Here is a 15,762-nt window from a genome sequence, read left to right as displayed (position 1 = left end):
AATAAAATTCCATCTTAGAAATATGTACAGAGATTTGGAACAAGAGTGAATCTTCCATTAAAAAATCACTGTAAGATATAACAATCATATGAGACTAAAAATCTGAGAAGAAAACTGCTTTACAGAAAAATAATTATATGTATCTTTTTAGTGCAAAAATTAAGAGCACTAACCTTCATAAGATATGTTAATGTCTGGAAATTTTCAGAATGACATCACATAAATGTGTTTAAATTCTGCATCACTTAAATGCTTTTTGAAATATGTGCTCCAAGTCAAAAGTATAAGAAACATTAAGGACATTTTTTTCTCTTCTTTTAGTGTTGGATGTGTGCTTAAACTGTATGGTAATCATGATCATTAAAAAGACGTACAGGAAATCTCACTCTATATGCCTTAAAATGACACTTTTCAAACCAACTCACCTAAGGAGGGAATAAAGCAATAGCACTTAGGATTTGCTATTTTACTTATTATTCAGCAACAGTGATCAACATGGAGTCTTTTCCAATTAACTGTCACATTATTTTTCATGTATTTGAATACATGCATGATAGCCATTGTTGACAGCACTTGATTCATTTCTAATGACACAATTCCCCAATTAAAACAAAATCCACAACTATAGGAAACAAAGGTTAAAATATAAATTAAGTTTTCCTTGTGAATTAATAACTTAAAATATAAATCCAATATGCAAATACTTTAATCTGCACAGGATATTTTTAAATTTAGAGGCTTAATAAATATGGCGAGCAAAAACTCTGAGTTAAAATATATCATAAGTTCACACTAGCAATAACAATGTGTGCTGCAGGTCTTAACCCAAGGTCTGTTGGCACAGACTTCTCAGGCTTAATTGCCCCTCTGGTTCTTCTCCATCCCCCGTAAGGTAGTTTTTATGTGTATAAGCAACAATAGCACTCTTCAATCATTTATTTTTACATATATATTTATTTTGGTAAACTACTCAATTTATTAATTTATTCTTTCCTCTTAAACTATAAAATACTCATGACCAATTCAGTTACATTCAATGCTTTAACAGCAATCACCTAGTAAAAGCAAAAAAAAAAAAAAAAAAAAGCTAAGTTATTATTACTATGTAAAGTCAGTAAGTCATATTAAATAACTTGAATATCACATTTTTCAAAAAAATGTCTATATTCATATTCTAAGATATGAATGCACTTTGCTTCTTTTGCAGGATATTTTTTTTAATCTCTGTAAAGTGTTTGTATTTTCAACAAAATAAAAATTATTCCCTCTTTGTGTCTAGCTGCGTCTTCACTTAATTGATGGTACATGTAACTTATATATATATGTATATATACTTTACATATATATGAAATATTTTACATATATATGAAATATTCTTATACAAATCGTTATATAACTTGTATATATTTTTATACACTTAACTAAATTAGCAATTTTATATCAATATGATTTGTTGACCCAGTGATGTTAATATTTTTGTCCTCCATTGATCCTAAGAGAAGGTTCACTGTATCACTATGGGACCATTTAAATTGGTTGTCTCATAGATATGAGAATATTTATTATACAATGCACCAAGTATAGCAACATTTACTAACATTTAAAAAAGATTTTTGGTTATTTATTTACTGTTTCAGACGCCTTTAAATTGCTAAACCACAGTGGTTGAAGGAGTCAAGTTCCATATTCTTTATTTAGCTTAAGTAAATGTAAACGTTAAGATTAGTACAGAAACTGACACTAGACTTAAGAAGGGCAGAACAATATTTTCACAATCACTGTCTTACAGAAATGTTAACATTTCCTTTAAAAAAAACTGTATAATTACAATGCTTGAAACAGAATTTGTTAAACTAGAAATGTTGTACAGCTTGCATCTGTGTTTTAAATTACTCCAATGACTACAAATTATTTATAACTTGAATCCAACCTTTGGTACGTTCAAACTCCAAATGGCATATATTTATTAAGTCATCAATTAAACAACAGAAAGCAAGACACTGCATGGGTCCCCTTGTATATTACGTAAACATAAATTTAGTTATGATTCTCACTATATACTGAGCAAAACCCCATGAAAAATTTTGGTGGGAAACAACTTCAAACCTTTTAAATTTTTTTGATGAAAATATTTTCTTCATGAGAAAATAATTTTGGTGGATTTAGAATATACTCAAACATTCCTTAAATTACCATATTTGGTTGTCCCAATTTAAAGAGGAAAGTACATTTAACTAAATTTGATCTTTCCGTAGACCCTTAAATAGTGAATTTACTCAAAAATTGGATTAGCTTCAATGCTACAATAACAGAACATTCCCACCACTTAGCGACCTCTCTACTGTAGAATCAATAATGACTAATGGCTATTACAGGGTTATTACTATTTACTGAGCACTCATTATGTCCCGAGCAATGTCCTAAGTACTTTGCAGAAACTGTTGCTTCTAATCTTCACAAACGTCCTATGAACTTTTATACCCATTTTACAAATGAGGAGAAATATGCCTAGAAGTTAATTCATTCGCCAAAGGTCTACAATCTATTAAGTAGCAGAGTCAGGATCTGAACCCACAACTCCCTGGCTGTGAAGCCCATAGTCAAACATGAACACCTAGCCCTCCGCAAGTCCCATGACTTCGCTCCACAGACTGTTTGGAAATCAATTTAGTCCTCTCAATGACAGAAAAAGCATTTAGGATGATGAGATCCACACCACCCACTCTAGCACCAATAATATCTCCATTTTACAACGAAAGAATCTGAAGATCAAGGAAGTCAGGAGACTTACCCAACATCACCCAGCAAGTAAACGATAAAGTCGATGCACATGTGATCTGAGCCAAACCTAAGGGCATGAAACTAGAGTTTCTGGTAAGAACAAAGGCTGGCTATAATCCTCCAGAGAATGTTTATACCTTGAAAGATATTTTATTCAACAGAATAATTATTTAAAGAAATGCTCTGGTCTTCATAAATTAGAAATAAATTAGAATCTACTCGATAGATGCTTGCTTTTTCAACTCAAAGACAAAAGTATATAGGTCTTTTTGGTCTGCTGGGTGTAGGCTGCATCAAGAAGTGTCTGCAGAATTTGGTACGAATATCACCTGGTTCAAAATCTGACCAAAAAGCAAGAGATTCTGTCTGGATGGTTTACATAACCCTCGTGCCTCAAACAGTACCTAGCATGTATTTGTTGACTAAAATGCAAATAACTCTGGAAAAAAAAAATAAGTCGAAAGCGTTCTGCAAAATCTTCGTGATCTATTTCTTCCAACAGAGGAAGAAACTGAGACTCAGAGAGAGAAAGTTAATTGCTGAGGCCCCCCGAGACGGTTCACAGCAGAGATTCAGAAATCATCTGTTTTAACTGAAAATTGGTTAATTTGGGGTTCCTAACATATTCCAGAATGTTGACGTGAAACGGCTTTTTTCCACATCTCTTCGGTGTATACATAATTTGCTAGATACTGTTGTAATACGAAGTTAAGAACTGAATCATCCTTTCTAAAGCATGAGTGCTTTAGAGTGTAAACGGGGCGGCAGACGCTGGGTAAGCTCCACCACTAGTCAGTGAGGAAGTGATGTGCTGATTGAGGGAGAACTGAGGGAAGGTTTCCTGGAGGAAACACAGGTTAGGGGACGGGAGGGAATTCAAGACAGAGGATCAGATTCAGCTCAGCACAGGGACTAGATGGAGCGCATGACTGTTGTTTGAAAGGTCATGTCATGGAGAGCATCAGGTAGGCTAGTTTCATTTAGCTAAATCATGGTGCTGCCAGATGACAACTGATACATCGCGAGCCAAAATAAAGGGCTTTTAAAAAACAGACACTATTTTTCAGTACATCAAAATGTACGACCTTAAAGTGTATTACTATTGACATCTCTCCTCTCACTGTTTGCTTGCTATCAAATATGAACAAGCTTAAAAAGAGAATACCCGAACACAGTCTAAAAGTGTCTACATTTTTTTAAATGCTTTATATCATTATTTTATACATTTAAAAAATGAAAGCACGTTTGCTCTCCAAAGTGATTTGGTGTTTTTAGGGTCAAAATTGAAATATTTCATTGCTCAGGGATGCTGCGTAAAGAGCTCTGAACCCCTGTACTCAGAAAACCTGGACTTAAATTCACTGAGTTAATGGCTGTCAGAAAGAAGCCTGGCTTAAAAACAAGCCCTCAACTGGTAGGTTTTAATTCTACCAGTAGGGCTGTTGTTACTATTTGGTAATGAGAGCAATGGAAACAAAGTATTTAGAAGACTTTAGAAAATATTAATTACTATTCATAAATAAACTTATATGTTATATAGAGATACTTTTATAGCTGGCAAGATTATTATTCACATTGAGCAGACCTGAGGAGATCATTTTCCCAACCATTCCTGTTTTTCATGTATTTCTGTGTATGCTGCTGTTTTCCTGCCAAATTGTTAATTCTTCATTTCTATCCTGTTTCTGGTTTTCTAGTTTCCAACTTTTTGGTAATTAATATTTTTTTTCTGTAATTAGTAACAGTAACCAAGCTCAGTAACCAAGGGTCTGACTGTACTGGGTTGCTGGATTCTGTTTTGGTTCCTATTTTTCTGATTGTAATTTCTATTTTCAAGACACATGCTTAAGAAAAAGTTTCCTTTAGGCTGAAGTTTGAGAGACATGATCTTGGCATAATTATTTCTTCAAAATAAAAAAAAAATCACCCACATATTTTTAAGTTAAAATGGAATTTTCCTGACTCTCTCCAATACCCACAGTGGGGAGTGAGAGACACTTGGTTTCAGTATTTTTGGCAACCAAACATTTAATGACTTACCAATATAAAAAATTACTATGGATTTTACAGTATTGATTTTATTATTGTTGATGAATTATACTGTCAAAATAACTTCAAAAACAATAACTTCAACATGTGATGCCTGTGTTGCCATACTTAAATTAAGAGTTGGTATAACGAATGTACATAAATTATGGAGAAACCACAGGGAGAATTAGTGCAAAATTCCCATGATTTGTGAGGGGAAATTTGTAAATGAGTCCTTTTTTGGAGTGGAAAAGACTATTGACTGTATAATTCGATTGTACCATCTCCCTTCCTGCTTGAGCTGCTTAGTGGGTCACCCCAGTGTGTTAACTGACAATCTCAAAAGCTAGGAGGCACAATAACATGATGGCAAGATAATCCCAGGAGAAAAGCATGACTAAGAGTATGTTAAGTTACACTGAGCCCTTATAAAGAGCTTAGTTTGTGCCAGGCACTATTCTAAATATTCTACGTTGCACTGAAGAGGAGAGGGAAGTTAGAGATAAGACAACCACCAGCAGGGCACAGGGAAGTGGGGGAAACACACACACACACACACACACACACACACACCAAGGGAAAAGGGAAATGGGGTTTCCAAGGAAAGCAACGAAGACTGAAATAAAAAGGTGCCAAAAACAGTATGTTGTAAGTAGTAAGATGGTATAAAGTCCATTTGAAAAGAGTTCATTAATTTGTAACTTTATTTCTAAGTTCGTCACGGTGAAGTGGTTCACACTTATATAAAGTCCACGCCAATATACGCCATCTTGGTCCTTTCCGTTGTTATTTCACTGGCTCTGAGTATAGTTTCCACTCCCCTGAACTAAACCGCAGACTTGAATAATGCCACTTAGGCCTTACCTTTGCTATTCATTTATTAATTATTCGATCTTTTCAACATAGTCGTTGGGAGAGACAGTCTATTGTATGGGTTAAGATCTTGCACGTGGGAGCCAGACTGCCTGTGATGAGATCCCTACCAGTGAAGATAAGTAAATATCTCCCCTCTCTGTGCTTCAGTTTCCTCATATGGGAAATGAGCATAACTAATTAATAACACCTACTGCATAAGATCATGGGAAGGATGAAACGAGTTACCACATGCAACCTGCTTAGAACACTGCCTGATACAGTAAGGGCTATGGCTGTGTTCACAACTACAAAACCACTCCAGAGCTGCTCTCATGGAATCTAGAGCCTACCACGGAGACCTCCTCAGAGTACTATGTTCAGAACTCAACCACGACACTCAAAACTACTCGCTGAATAAAAGCTCATTGGCCCTGTGATGGTAAATAACAGAGTATATATATATATACATGCTTTTAAACTGGAGGAAAAAATAAAGGAACTACTTTAAGATCAATTTTTAAGAGTAAGAAAAAACACGGTTCTTCTGATGGCAGGTATGGACATTTATTCAAAGGGCTGCCGTCCAGCAGATCACAGCGGCGAGGCTTAGCTGCGGCAGCTCGCCATAGGCTGGCCCATGAGGAAGCACTCCTGTGATCACGGGCCAATTCCTTACCTCCCACGGCTTTCGTTTCCTAACGTTTAAAAGGACTGAACTAGGTGATCTCTAAGGCTTTTACTCACATATAACGTTACATTAATAAATTTGTAGAATTTGTCTGGAAGGGTGAAGGTCTCAAAATAGGTTTTTAAGAATCATAAAAGGCATCAGAATATAAGGATGAACAAAACGAAAGGACTGGATTCATGCTCACAGGGTATGAACTTAGAGTTGAAGAAAATGAATACCCTTAAGTTTGGGGTGGCGAAGATTTGGTTACTGGACTGTCAAGCTATTCCCCCAGCATATATGTTACATATTTGTTTTCAAAATGGTCTGTAACAATGCATATCCTTAAACAGTAAGGAATGAAACAAATGTCTTGTTCCTTATCATGTACCAACTACAGTTCCAAATACTATAACTCGGTAATAGGAAAAATTACTGTCCAATTCAAAAGATAAAACGTATTTTATTTACATGCATTACAAAGTTGTGAGAAAGAAAAAATAAGGCCTCTAAATTAAAAGGAAAAAATGAGAAGAAAACGAATTTTTAAATGCTCTTTAAAATGAGGTGAGAGTTCCCATTATAAAGGGGTGGATGTGTTTTTTAATGTGACAAATTGTTTCAGTGATCTCCAGTACTAAGCCAATGTATGTTTTAAGTAACCAAGGGCTAAATGTCTCCTTAAAACAATGAGTAACTTCAAAGCTGGAAAGACAACATAGGAAAAGGGAGATTTTTAAGTGGAACTGAAGGTTTCATAGACCACACCAGACACTGGGTTAGGGAATAGTTCATAAAACATTAGCCACAGAGACAGCACGCCAAGCAATGCTTTATTTATTTTGAAAAGTTAACAAAGGAAACAAGTCTGAATAGCTAAAATGTAGACTAATTAAAAGGCTTATGCTATGAATGATGCTACTTTAGCTGTTGCAATGTGTAACAAGGAAGGGACCTAAAATATTTTTGAACAAATGGCTCTAAAAGAAAATAATAACAAAATAAATATTCTAGTAAAATAAACATCTAACAAACATGCAAAAAGTCTCCTGGAGGTTAAAATTTTCATTCTCTACTATTGTATTAGATATAATAAAGCCAATAATAATAGCCCTTTTAAGAATATACAAACCACATCTATTTTTCACGGTCAGTATTCTGTGAAGTTTACCATACCTGTGGATAGCTGTCAGTCCTTGGCAAAACTGATATATCATAGGTGGCAGCGAAATGGCTTTTAGCTTGTTGTATTTGGCCATAACGTTCCCTTTTTCTCCACTTGGCCCTTCGATTTTGAAACCAAACCTAATTTTTTTAAAAAGTAGAATTTTAGCTGAGGAATATGTGAAAATGCAATGGTGATGTTAAAAGACACAGCTCAGAAACAACAAACCAGGTCAACAAAATCACTAAGAAAGAAATTTATGTCACAAAAGTATCCACAAATTTTACTTTCTATTTCACCCTGATAAGTGCTATGTTCATGAGGCAATATAAATTAATAGAAAAGGAGGAAATACTTTAAAAAATTATTTAATATGTCTCAGCCTCTGTTTTTTTTTTTTCATTTTGGAAAATAAAAAGGGATTATAGGATTTTGAAGACTCCTTTTGTCTCCAAATTATCATAGATAATCCTCTTCTCAGAGAATGCTGCAAATCTGGAAGACATTCATGACTTTTTAGTTTGGGGTTATGCACATAATATTAACCCAGCCAAACTATAACCAAATTAGTATCTGGGTCTGTCAAAAACAATTATCTTTAGAACATGTCACAAAGTGAAGACTGTGCTGGGTTGTACCCATACTTAGATAATCTTAGAAAAATTTAAACACAAAGATTACATCCAAACATGTGGCACTGGCAGAAATATCATGATTATTTAGAAACTGAAAATATTAAGATTACCTATTATATTGAGCATGATAAAGACTCTAGGTAAAATGGAACCATCTGAAATCGAACTCTGGTTTTAAAATACACAAATGTGCTTATTACATCAATTACACCACTTATAATACTTATCTTCCCTTATAGGAAATGCTCAGAAATCTCCAAATCATTTCTCCAATATAACAGACTTACAGGTATAAATAAGATAAATGGGAAGGTATAACCAAGTTCAAGTAAGCCTGTGAGTTACTTCAGCCCTACAGAATCCCTAAGCTTCCATCCAGATTTCTTTATTTCTATATTAATAATATTTATCATAACAGCCATCTTCCTCAGAGGGTTAAATAATCACTAATTCACACCTGGAGCTCCCCAGAATCTTCACTTTAATATTTTAATGAACTAAAGGGAGACACAAAACATTATATTCAGTATGTGTTATTTGGTATTTTTGAGTAGACATTTCACGAGCAGCTGTCAGGAGGCTCTTCAGTCCCTACAGAACTCTGTTCAGAATACAAAATACTTACAAAAGAAGCCAGAAATCACATAGAGAAGTGTAGATTGTTAAAACTGTTAAAACTTACTTGAAATGTTTACTCCTTTCATATTTAATTGTAATCTTCTCTATCTCTACCATCACACTTACGGATACATATTAAGCCTCAGTTCAATGTGCAAGCACGTACTGCATATTTAAGGAGGCACTTTAAAGAGTTTCCAGCAATTAAAATATGGCAAAGAGAGCTACCTGGTCAGTATGGTTTCTTAGAAGACTGTTGGTAAAGGTGTATTGCACATAATGACCAGGGCCCAAAACAATATCAACAACAAACCAAAACAGATTTTCTTCCTATCTTCACAGGCACTAGGAGCATAGTAAGGAAATTTAGTAATGAGGTTTTCTTGTGTTTTTTTTTATAGAGAAAAAAGAGCTTTATAATCTCCTTAAAATAGGTATGAATTACCACTCTGATATGAAAAGCCAGAAAGAGAAAACCTGAGTAAATTAGGTTCAGGTTGGCTCTCGTGCATGTTTTTAGACAAAAATTAATCAGGAGTTGATGACACGTTAAGGCGAAAACATCCATTGTGCGCAGCTGATCATTCTATGTGTAAACATATTTTCTATGGTTACAAGTATAACTAATTCAAATATATGAACACAAGGCAAAAAATAAAAATAAAACAACAGACACACGGGGCTGATGTTAACACTTGACAATTCTAAAATTCTTCACTAGCATCAACTTTCTGTATATTTACTTCCTGAATTAAAATAAAGTAACTATTCGCCTCCAGAAGCTAAAGAAAAATCCTGCTGCTTGGTATTCCCACGCCACCAAATGTTGCCTTTAATGATGAAACGGCCTTACAATGGCTTAATCTTCAGAAGAAATATTACTCTCAGGACAAAATTCTTCACTATCTTATTCATTTCTCTATTTTCCTACTGTATGGGAATTGCAAACTTCAATATTCTCCTGTTTAGCGTGGTAAAAACACACAAAGAAACAGGCTATACCCTGAGATTGTTACTTGAAAACTAATAAAATGTAGTTTTAGAATAGCAACTCTAGTAAAAATAAAATATTCCTAAGAGATAGAATTTTACCTAATATAATTTTTTCAAATGATTTTTAAAAATTCAGTATATTGTGCCATCCAATTTGATAATTTGAATATGACTTATAGATATAATTGAGTATATCTTTTAAAATTACTTCAAGATAATTATTTCTATTGCCTCTGCAAAGAGGCATAGCTATCTACATTTAAAAGTTAAAATGGAATGGCCAGGCAACTATTAGAGCTAGAAAAATTATAAGTGAGCTATATGATCTTTCTTCATACACAGTAAAAATAAGTTATGGTATATAGAACAATTGGGGATTTGTGAGATTGTTTCATTTTTTTTCTTCGTTTTATTATAACCCCAATCTCAAGAAAATTATAGATCTATGGGCCATCACACAAATAACTTACCAATACCTGGTATGTAACCTAAAAAGAACCTTAATAGCTGATAAAATAGAAAAAAAATAAAATGAATGTATTAGTAAATAGATAGCTATGATTCTGTTTTTGCCCTTCAAAAATTAATTTTTAAATTAGAGATATTTATGATATTCTCTTTCTTTAAATAATCATTAATTTGTATGCCTATGTAATAAGTGAAGTGTTCTTTTATGTTTTTGTGTGATTAAATCATTTGCAAGGAAAAAGAAATTTTAGTAACCCACATGCATATAATACCTAGTGCTGGATCTTTAGTTGGAGAATCGGTTTCTTCTGTTGTGGCAAAATGCAACCATTGAATTATTCTACCAGTATCTCCCCTTCCCAACACACACCCAAGGCCTTCATTTGGCTCCTACCTGCACCCTGGCCTCCGTGAGCTCTGTCCTCAGAGCAAGCTGTTCTCTGACGTATACATCCGGGTAATGGGTTTTCTGAAAGACCTTCTCCAGCTCCTCCAGCTGCAGGCTGGTGAAGGTGGTTCGGTGTCTCCGCTTCTTACTGCTGGAGACGTTGCTGTCACATTTATCCCCAAGTTCATCCAGTTCTCCCTTTTCTGGCATCCCTTTCACGGGAGACATCCGGAGACTGTTACAGTTGTCCATAGCTCTATTTAGTTCGGTGTGAAGAGGCTGTCCTTCTACTTTAGTGATCCCATAGTTCACTGTACCCAGAGGGGGGAAAACAACAGTTCTCAGGACTGAGAAACATTTCAATGAAGAAATTAAGTTGAGGTAATGTAGAGCATCAGGAAAGCGGTCTGCGAATGATTTATTGTGCCAGTATTAATTCAAACACCACATCGTGTACTATTATTAGTCCACTTTGGGAAGGCTTAAGGCCATTTTAAAATGTGCACATGGAACTCACATAATTTGCCAGATTTATTTATACAGGGCTAATGTAATGCTTACGCACATAATTTATAATCAAGATGATCAAATTAAAAGATGCTCTAGATTTTTAAAAAATTGAGCCTAATTTTTGAAAAAATGAACCAAATTTAAGGTAAATGATGTATGTCCTTATTCACAGCAGACAAAATCGAGCTACTTACATGGCTCAAGAAAGACATTTCAATTTTAAAAACTGAAAAATTTCAATTTTAAAAATATCTGTAAACCCAAATCCAAACTCTTCCTAAAAGTTATCTTCCTGCTCCACGCAAAATGTATGGACTACAGGTTTAAGATATGGTTTTATTTCTACTATATTTTGAATATTTAGACTGTATATTCATGTCTGCTTTTTAATCTTTTTTTTTTTTTCCAAAAAGTGATCTACTAAATTAATGACTTTCATATCAGTTTCTGGAAGTGCTTCTTATAGAACAGAATAAGATTTACATAGGCTTCTTTAGTGTAAAAACTCACTTGCAGTTCTTCCTAAATAGGTTGTATTTATGTTTAACTCATGTAATATGTTTTAAGACAGAAAGCTTTATTTTTCCCTAAAGCAGAGATATTAAAACATCCATCAAAAGATTACAAAAGATGTCATCTTCCATTCTGTTTAGGGGTGTTTTACTTTCAGTGATTTCCTCCAGATCTGATGGCATGTTTGCAATATGATATAAAACAAAATCTATCATATGGGGCCACACACACACACACACACACACACAAATGCAATGGATGCATATAATGAAATTGGAAAGAGTTTTTGAAAAAGTAAAGTGAACCCACCAGAACAATAATTTCCAATGAACTGCCATCCTTTTTTTGTTTTTATCTGTTTTTAAATTCTCTCATAACGTATTTTAGCAACTGCTCTAGTCATTACAGCAACGTTTTGAACTTTAAGACCTACAATAACTTAAATGCCTAATATCTTTTATGCAAAAGATGTGATGTAAAACTAGATATAAAGAAGAGCCATGACTGGTTAACAATACGGTTTTGTCTTGGGCAGAGTTAAATGGGGAACTTCGGTAATTAGGGATGGGGGAGGGGAAGCAGCCGTGAGGCTAAGGGCATCTCGGCAGAAAGACAGGAGCTTTCCTAAATTTAGCGAACTGCTGCCTACATTCATCTTACTTAATACTTTCCTATTAAAATTCATCCTAAAAATGTGATGTTCGTTAAAAAGTTGTTAAGATATCAAAAAGCACCTATTTCTCTTCTTATTTTGGATTCCCGACAATTTAAAATAGGATGTAGTCCTATCCAGCAGTAACACAGGACATCAGAGAATCTTTTTTTTTAAAATCCTGTCCATTCGAGTAACTTTACGTATACATTATAAGAATTCCAAAAATAAAGATACTGCAGTCTGAAATACAACCAGAAAGCCAAAAATTGAGCATATTAAAAATAAAAATTAATTGCGTGTGTCTTTCTACATCAATGACTGAAAACGATTTAACTGATTTTCTCTGTCGTTCCCACCTATATTTTTGGCTCAACCTTGCAAGTCAAAAGTAATTTGCAATGCTGAGTAAGTAAAATATACGAGATGGTTTTTTAAAAAACTTAACTGTGTACAAAGTATTTAGAAAATGAGCCCCTATGAGTCAGTATCTTGCCAGATTTTGACCCTCCATTAAAACAGGGGGCGGGAAGCTTGTTGTAAATACTTCACACTTAATTCGTTTGTTATTTTAAAGCAACCCGCTCCTTACAGCTTAACTGTGGAATATATACAATGATAAGGAAAAGTCCTCTTGGAATTGTAAACTTGCTTTAGCTGTCGCGATCTAAAAAAATAGGTTTGTATTGGGTTACAAGATAGAAAAGATAGATGGTTTGTTTTGTTAACATTTTGACTTTGAGATACTTGGCCTTTCAAAGTTGAAGATTTCACCCAGAAGCATTCCGAGAAAGGGTCCTTAGGTGACTTTTAATGTGGAGTCAGAGAAATAGACAGTACAGAGTTCGGGAGTGAGTGCTGCTATTGGGATTCTTTACCCGAAGCTATTGAAAATGATTTGGTGTTTAGCAAAAATTTATGTGTGCTGTATTGCAAACCCAAAGAATCCGAAATCACAACTTCGCACAAGCTAATCTAGCAATCTTCCAACTTCACAAAATTCCGCTACGTCTTAGAAAACTTTCTTTAAAAGGTTTTTCACCTAAAGGAACTCAAAGTTTTCTTATTCGTGACGACAGTGACGTCCTCTAACGAGCTATGATCGATTTCAGCTCCTTCTCCGGGGGCAGCGCGTCGGGCTCACAGAGGAAGCGCGCTGTCTTGACTCAATTACACTCTATTTACCGCCCTATCAGTTTACGCCTGGGTCCTAGATAGCGGGAGTCCGGGACCCAGGAGCGACTGCATTCGACCGCTTAAAGAGAACCGCGCGGAGGCAATCCGGTGCCTAGTCCTTCCTTTGCCCCTCAAAGTCGGCTGCAGCCAAAACACCGCTCCTTAAAACGCTCACTGTTCCATTGCCTTCCTCCGCCCTCCGGGCTCTCTCGCTCCCCCTTTCCTTCCTTTCTTCCTTCCTTCCTCCCCGCCTGCCTGTCCCGACACGTCCCCGCACTTAGGGTTTGCGGAAGGGTGGCCGAGCCTCGGGCAGGCGACTCACCGCTGCTCTCCTGACAGGGCGAGGCTCTCTCCAGGCGCACGTGATGCTCCGCGCGGGGCAGGGGCCCGAAGGCCTGCACGCATTTGCCCGCCGACGCTTTGCTGTAAAAGGACTCATTGTCCAGCGTCTCCATAACGTGCTCCAATGCGCCTCCTGCGCCCATGTAGAAGTCACTGTTTTTACTCGGCGGGCTCTTGAGGGCAAACTTCTCGCTCAGAAACTCCATAATCCTGGAAGGCTGTTGCGGAGCTCCTGGGGCACGGAGGCTGGAGAGCGCTGGGGGGAGGGAGCAAGTGGGCGGGAGAAGGGAGGGCGGAGGAGGGAAGGGGAAGCGAGCGCTGCGGCGCAGGGAGCTGCCCGGCTCCGAGCCCTATAATACGTCCCGGCTGGAAAGGGGGCACCCGAAGTTGCTTTTATATCTTGAAACTCAGCTGGGCTCTTCGGGCATCCTCCCAGTTCTAATGAATATGAAAATAGGCAGGCGACTAACTCCACCCCGGGTCCCCCTCCGCCCCCACCCCACCCCCACCTTCCCCCACTTACCCGGGTAGGGCGCGTCCAGGCCTAGGTTAGACAGACAGCTCCATTTCAGACAAATGCCAGGAGGGACGAGGCCCCGACACCCAGAAACATTGTCGCCGCGACAGTGGACTGGCATTTCGGCAGAGCTTGGTGAGATCGCAAAGCACTTAACCCTCCACTCCCCGCTCTCTGCGCCCTTCCGGGCCGCGCGGCCGACACCCGGTCCCCACCCCGCCCCCACGCCGGCCACTCACTACCAGAAAGATTTAGAGGCGTCTTAAGACCTTGAAAGGAAGTATTACTCTAAAGGGCTTTTATTTCATCCGTAAATCGTTTATGTGGAAGATCCACATTAACCCGAATCCCAAGAAGCCAGATACATTGGCAGTTCTTTAGTGGGTCGGCCGCGGTGGAGGGGCCGCTTCTGCTTCCAACCCGGAGGAGCTCGGCGTCCTGGCGCTGTCGGCGCTTATGAGCCCTTGGCCTTTCCTTTCTTTCTGGAATGCCGCGGCGTGTGGACATGCTTGTGATGGGTGGGAGAGGGAAGCTGAACAAGAGGCATTGAAAGCATTATGCCAATACCCATCTATTTCCTCACTCTCCTCCCAACGCTCCCTTTGGTCCACTATTTAATCTTTCGATCCAGATTATTTTAGGAAAACCTGTTAGGAAAAGTGCCTCCTACAAAGGGCCCTTAGTATAGGCCAGAGGGAGGCTCGTTACACAAAAGGCTTACGAAAGAGGAAGGCTTTCAGCGTGGTTTTTAAAACAATTATTTTTAAAGAGTGGCGGTGGAGTTACCGTGAACAGCGCGTGCCGGGAGCGAAGCGGCGTTTCGGGCGCCGGCAAGGCCTGGGCCTGGGTTTGGGCCCGGGGAAGGGCGGGGTGGGGGGGGGGATGCTAGGATGGGCGGGGAGCTGGTTGCTCCCTGAGGGCAGGGCAGCGCTGCGGGGTTGAAATCCCCTTTGAGTGGCTTTGGGATGGACTCTGGCTTTCGAGAAGCCCGCGGCGTCTAGGGGAAGTGTGTACAGTGCCCTGGGCACGAAAAGGCAGCCATTTGCAACAGGCTCTTGAGCTGGCAAATTTGGTGAAAAGCTCCCACAATTTGAGGACTATGGACTGCACCTTCCCCGGAAGGACTCCGTTCGAGGGTCCTGACCGCCTTTCTCGCACAGGCCTTCGCAGCGCCCGTCGCGCTTCCCCAGGCCAGCCTGGCAACGTCGCCACGGCTTTGCGCACGCTGCGCAGCCCCGACTCTGAGAGTGGTGAGGCCAGGCCTAACTCCGGCAGGCATCCGGGTGGGTTTGGGAATTTCCAGCCTCTTGCGGCCTTGGCTGGCTCCCGCCCCCTGGTAGACCCTCTTCGAGGCCAGGACAGGCCCGCAGCCTCGGAGGAACAACCGTGGAGCTCTGCGCACCTCTGAGGAGCTCCTTGGTTAGCACTGCCCTAGAAGCAGGCCGGCCGGG

The 15,762-nt window shown here is 38.2% G+C and overlaps 1 protein-coding gene across 1 annotated transcript in view; it reads right to left on the bottom strand.

The window, feature by feature from the left end:
- Nucleotides 1-14,000, bottom strand: part of ALX1 (ALX homeobox 1) — a 21,470-nt gene extending 7,470 nt beyond the window's left edge. The window contains exons 1-3 of the mRNA XM_008687658.1: nt 13,775-14,000; nt 10,608-10,912; nt 7,511-7,639 (exon numbers count right to left, since the gene is read on the bottom strand). Of these exons, the coding sequence (XP_008685880.1) occupies nt 7,511-7,639; nt 10,608-10,912; nt 13,775-14,000 (660 nt within the window). The remainder of the gene's footprint in view (nt 1-7,510; nt 7,640-10,607; nt 10,913-13,774) is intronic.
- Nucleotides 14,001-15,762: the final 1,762 nt, after the last annotated feature.

This window comes from Ursus maritimus, unplaced genomic scaffold (genome assembly GCF_017311325.1).
Source record: "Ursus maritimus isolate PB19 unplaced genomic scaffold, ASM1731132v1 scaffold_21, whole genome shotgun sequence".
NCBI classification, from domain to species: Eukaryota; Metazoa; Chordata; class Mammalia; order Carnivora; family Ursidae; genus Ursus; species Ursus maritimus.
Note: the sequence above shows the minus strand (reverse complement) of the source record. Positions and strands in the feature narration are given on the sequence as shown.